Source organism: Gymnodraco acuticeps, unplaced genomic scaffold (genome assembly GCF_902827175.1).
Source record: "Gymnodraco acuticeps unplaced genomic scaffold, fGymAcu1.1, whole genome shotgun sequence".
NCBI lineage: Eukaryota > Metazoa > Chordata > Actinopteri > Perciformes > Bathydraconidae > Gymnodraco > Gymnodraco acuticeps.
This window is the reverse complement of record NW_022990276.1, coordinates 50,001-54,965: the sequence shown is the minus strand read 5'-3', so window position 1 is coordinate 54,965 and position 4,965 is coordinate 50,001. Positions and strand designations below refer to the sequence as shown.

Sequence of the window (4,965 nt, the reverse complement as noted above, 5' to 3'; positions counted from 1 at the left end):
GAGACGTCATATAGTGTTTTTATTATGAATTTCGTAATGTTTTCTGACAGTTCTCAATAACAATTAGTCAGCATAATCCATGTCATCATCGTATCAATAATTACAGGTAATGTTCCAATAGTAACATAGTAATAATATAAGTTATTAATCAATGCAATGTTTATTCCTTTCTTAACATCACACTCAAAAACGACAGGCTTTATTTACTGACAGGTTTAGCACTGCACATTGATAGGTTACACAGACAGACAGCAAGAGACACAGAGGGAGAGTGAGGGAGAGTGGGGGAGAGGTGGGGGGAGAAAGGGAGGTGAGGAGAAGCACATTCATTGAACCAAATATATTTCATGGAGTGAGATAGAAAATAAATTAAAAGTTCAGTTTTGAAATGTGAAAAAAGTGTGAAATGAGTGAGACGTATCGACGTATCACAACAATGTGCCCTCCTTTTTCTGTGATTCAGATATTGACACGTTCTTAAATTACAACAATATTACACACAAATTAAGAGACACTCATCAAGGGATTATCATCCTTATCACTACTACTATTATTAGTATTATTATTATACTGTTTTTCTGATGCTGTAAAGGTGATCACTCGAATGGAAAAAAAGTAAACCTGCTCTCTCTCAAAGTGTGCAAAAAAAAAGAGAGAAGAAGAGTGGCTGCAATAATAATAGTAATAACAATAATATCACAATATTCATCCTCGTATGTACAGAAAATTCATTACAATCAATACAATCAAAACTGCCCAAGCTGAGCGGACATTCTGGAAACAGCAGGGGTAGCATTATGAGGTGTGTGTGTGTGTGTTGTTGCATGTGACGTCTTATTGTAGAAGCAGTGTGCAGTGAGAGTCATTAAGAGACATTCCAGCGGTCACTGTGAGAGGGGTCAGAGGTCACCGGGTTTACTGTATATGACGATGTTTAGTCATCACAAGCTAAAACTCTGCTCCTCCTGACTCAACACCGAGAGGCTTTAATGCATCTGGGTATTGCATAACTTGGGTGAGGTGTGTGGTTGATAGATCGTCTTATCATCAGCCCAACATAACATATAGTCAGGAGCCTAAGTAGTCACAACACCAAAAGTAAAATACCTGCAAGCGTCGTTTAAGTCGTTATGGGTAGGTTGGAGTGACTGTGATGTCTGACCTCGCTGTCTTCACTCGAGGAATGTGTCGAGAGAGAATGCAAAGAGGGAGGAAAGAGCTTGTGCACAGACTTCTCGAGTCGAGTCTAATCAGGGAGTCAGAGACATGTCGGGATCTTTTCAAGGCCTGTTCCACTTTGTAAAGATTTCACTCTGTGTTCAATAACAAAAGTAGAATACAATCTCTTTTTTTCTTTTTCTTTTTAAACAAAAGCAGTCTCATTCAACCAGTATAACACTATACAGACACATTACCATCGTGTGATTTAGAACTGGTGCACCACAGACGAGTTTGGTGGGGTTTTGCTCAGGCGGATAAATTACATTAAATGTATACATTGTGCCATTGAACATTTAGGTGGAGAACAACTGCCCGTTGTTGGCTATAGGTCACATATGGCGTTGAGTGTCAAGAGTATTACAGTGACTGTGTTGTGCGTCGTGTTTGTAAGCATACATTCCTTATACTAGTGTCAGCAGTCGTTGATTTGAAAAGTGTTGGAGTGTGTGAGCCGGTTTGTGGTTTCCATGAGAACTGGTTCAGTAGCGGCGGGCGTCCTTCGCCTCTTTCTTGATGATTCGCTGGTCGTCGCTGGCATCTTCAGGTGACTCCGCCGCCTCCTCTTCCTCTTCCTCCCCCTCCCCCTCCGTGTCGGCAGAGATGCCCATACGAGACTCGTAGGACTGCGGGAAAGATCGAAGAGGATGAGAACAGGTGAGGTTATTTATTAGTTTAAAGGACCGCTATTATACTGTTTTTCATCAATATATTATAGGTCTCAGATATATACAAAACATGTCTCTGATTGGCTGAAACACCAAACGGATCATTGCAGCATTACCCATAATCCCCTCTGTTTCAGCCCTGTTTCCAAAGTGCTGATTCTCTGTCTGTTACTTCAGATCAAAATAAGGAGCCCCTCCCCACGCCCCTCTGAGAGACATTGGTTACAAAGAACTCAATGGTGCTCTAGGAGGAGATTCAGGGGATAAGGGGGGGGGGGGGTTACCTTGGTTGGTGATTGGCTAATGGTTACACGAGACAAAACATCGCTATGACATCATAAAGTGGCCAAAATCTGATCAGCTCATTTTCAGACAGGTTTTTATAGAAATGGATCAGGACAAAAAGAGAGAGAATCTTTGTTCCTGAAACTTTCAGAGTCATATTACACATATTCTAAGATAAGATTAACTTTATTGATCCCAATTTGGAAAATAAAAAAATATGTTATCTAGTCTAATGTAATGATATCGATGTAAAGCCCTAACGTTACTTGTAAAAAGACAACATTAAAAGAGATTAAAGTGTCTGTTCGATGCTAGAAGCCAGTAAATCTGCTATGTAAGTATTAAATAAATTCAAATGATTAACAAACTCCTCAATATCAAAAGTGTTACAATATTATAGTGTCACTGTTGACTATTGGGGCCTTTAAAACGAAGAAAAGACAGGATCCAAAAAAACAAGGACGTTATCTTCATATCATGATATAAATATAATATCGATATAAATCCCAGCCCTTACGTCAATGTTAAATATATTATATATTTAAACAGGGATTCAAATGTTGCTGTTACAATGAAACATCAATAATAAAGTACATACAAAAAGTCTAAAAATACAAAATAGACCACAAGTTGTATTATCTAAACGAAAAGCTAACATCAATATCATATTAATGACGTTTCTGTTTCTCACCTCCATGGGGTTGACGATGATGGTGAGGGCGGAGTCGTCCCATTGGTTGCCGCCCTCCTTAGCCCCGTCCCCGGCTCCCTCACCACGGCGATGGATGGAACGAATCCGGAACACTCCCAGGATCACCATGACAACCAGGAAACCCACACACACCATAATGATGACGGTGGCTGCTCCCGGCACCACTGTGACGAAAAAAATATAAAAAAAGAGATTTAAATTGACTCTATTTAATCTATAAATGTGGGGAAAGTTGTTATACTTTTCTTACAAATACTACCTCATTATCATATTTATTCCGCAGTAAAAACCAAATGTGTATTAATCCATGGCTTTAAATAGTCTCCAACAAATGCAAATTAACTTTATCTGTGACATGTTTTGGGGACTTTTGTCTTCATGCATGGACAAATGTCAAATTCCCCAGGCAGGAAAGTCCTTTAAAGTACATTTAACTAATTTAAAAATATTACTAACATCACTACATATGTGTACATACTCATGAATGTCGCTTTTTTTTTTTTCATCTGAGGTTCAAACACTTTTCTTGACCAAACCTCTGAATGCCTTTAGATGCCACTCACCAACTCTGGCCATGCAACTATTAATAATGGCACAACTATCCAAACTAACCATCCCCTTAAAGGCACATTTTAAGATCTAACATTTGCTGAAGTGTTGAGTGTGTGGGCAATAAATAAAGTAAAACCAGACACTCCTTTGTGCTGTAGCTGTAGATCCTGCACTAATGAAGCAGCAGACCTTCACACAGTTATTTGTTACATGTACACTGTTCCTCCCACCAGCTCCATGTCTTGTGATTATTTCCAGAGCTCTGCATGGTCTGATACCTGAGTTCTGCTGCAGCTCTTTACCCCCGGTAGGTTTCTGGGATGTATTGATTAGGGGTTTGTTGGTTTTACCTCATGCAGATAATGGTATCTTTGAGGCTGAGGCTCCTTGAAAAGCTCTCCCTTTGGACCTGAGGTGGCCCCATGGAGTTGTATTGAAACTAAAGTTATGTTTGCATTCAGTGATACTCATTCTCTGTATCCTTGAGATCTAAAGACTACATTTATGCTAATCGATTTCTCGTAAAGTATCTTTAATTCTGATTTGTTCCATGCTTATAGTCTTCTGTTTCCCAGTGCGCATTGCAGCATAATTGGCCGTGTTACCGCCTCCTATTGATCCGTGGAATAGTGTGACACCAATTAGGACTGTGTCTCAAGTTGCCCTCATGTGCTCCTGTGATCAGGTACACACACACACACACACACACACACACACACACACACACACACACACACACACACACACACACACACACACACACACACACACACACACACACACACACACACACACACACACACACACACACACACACACACACACACACACACACACACACACACACACACACACACACACATCACTTCAGGGGACATTACATTGACTTACATGCATTTCCTGGAGACTTATCCTAACCTTAACCATAACCAACACATGCCTAACCCTAACCCTAATCCTAACCAAGTCTTCACCCTAAAATTAATGATTCCCCTCATGGGGACCTCCATTATGTCCCCATAAGGGAGGCGAGTCCCCACACGTGACTGTGTAAACAGATGTAGGTCCCCACAAGGATAGTAATGCTAGGACACACACACACACACAACCTCACAAACCAAATTCCAGCCTCCTAAGGCAAAAACTGTGTCTGCCAAAAGTGGGCAAATGTTTGTGGACAGGCAAACCAATTGATCATTTTAAAGTGCTATTAACTTTGCTTTCTATTTAATGTATTACTTTCATCCATTGCTAGTTTTTCAAGTTTATTTCGTCATTTTTTTATATTCTTCAGAGAGACAAGAAGCAAGTTGAAATGAGCATCAAAGGTCTGCAGCTGGTAAACAAACCGTAGATGCTGCAGCCTCCTGGTTTTCGCCCCAACCTTCACTTTTTATATTCTGACAGCATTGAAATCCTTCTTTTGTCTGCTAGGTACAGATGTCACTTTGTGAAGTGGAGGAAGAGCCGATGTAAGATAAGACAAGACAAGATAGGACTTTCTTCATCCCGAAGGAAATTATTGTGCCA

At 40.2% G+C, this 4,965-nt stretch overlaps 1 protein-coding gene across 1 annotated transcript in view; it reads right to left on the bottom strand.

The window, feature by feature from the left end:
• Positions 1–4,965, bottom strand: part of clstn3 (calsyntenin 3) — a gene marked incomplete at its 5' end in the record, with an annotated part of 53,068 nt that continues 48,103 nt past the window's right edge. The window contains 2 exon segments of the mRNA XM_034221646.1: positions 1–1,844; positions 2,863–3,047. Of these exon segments, the coding sequence (XP_034077537.1) occupies positions 1,701–1,844; positions 2,863–3,047 (329 nt within the window).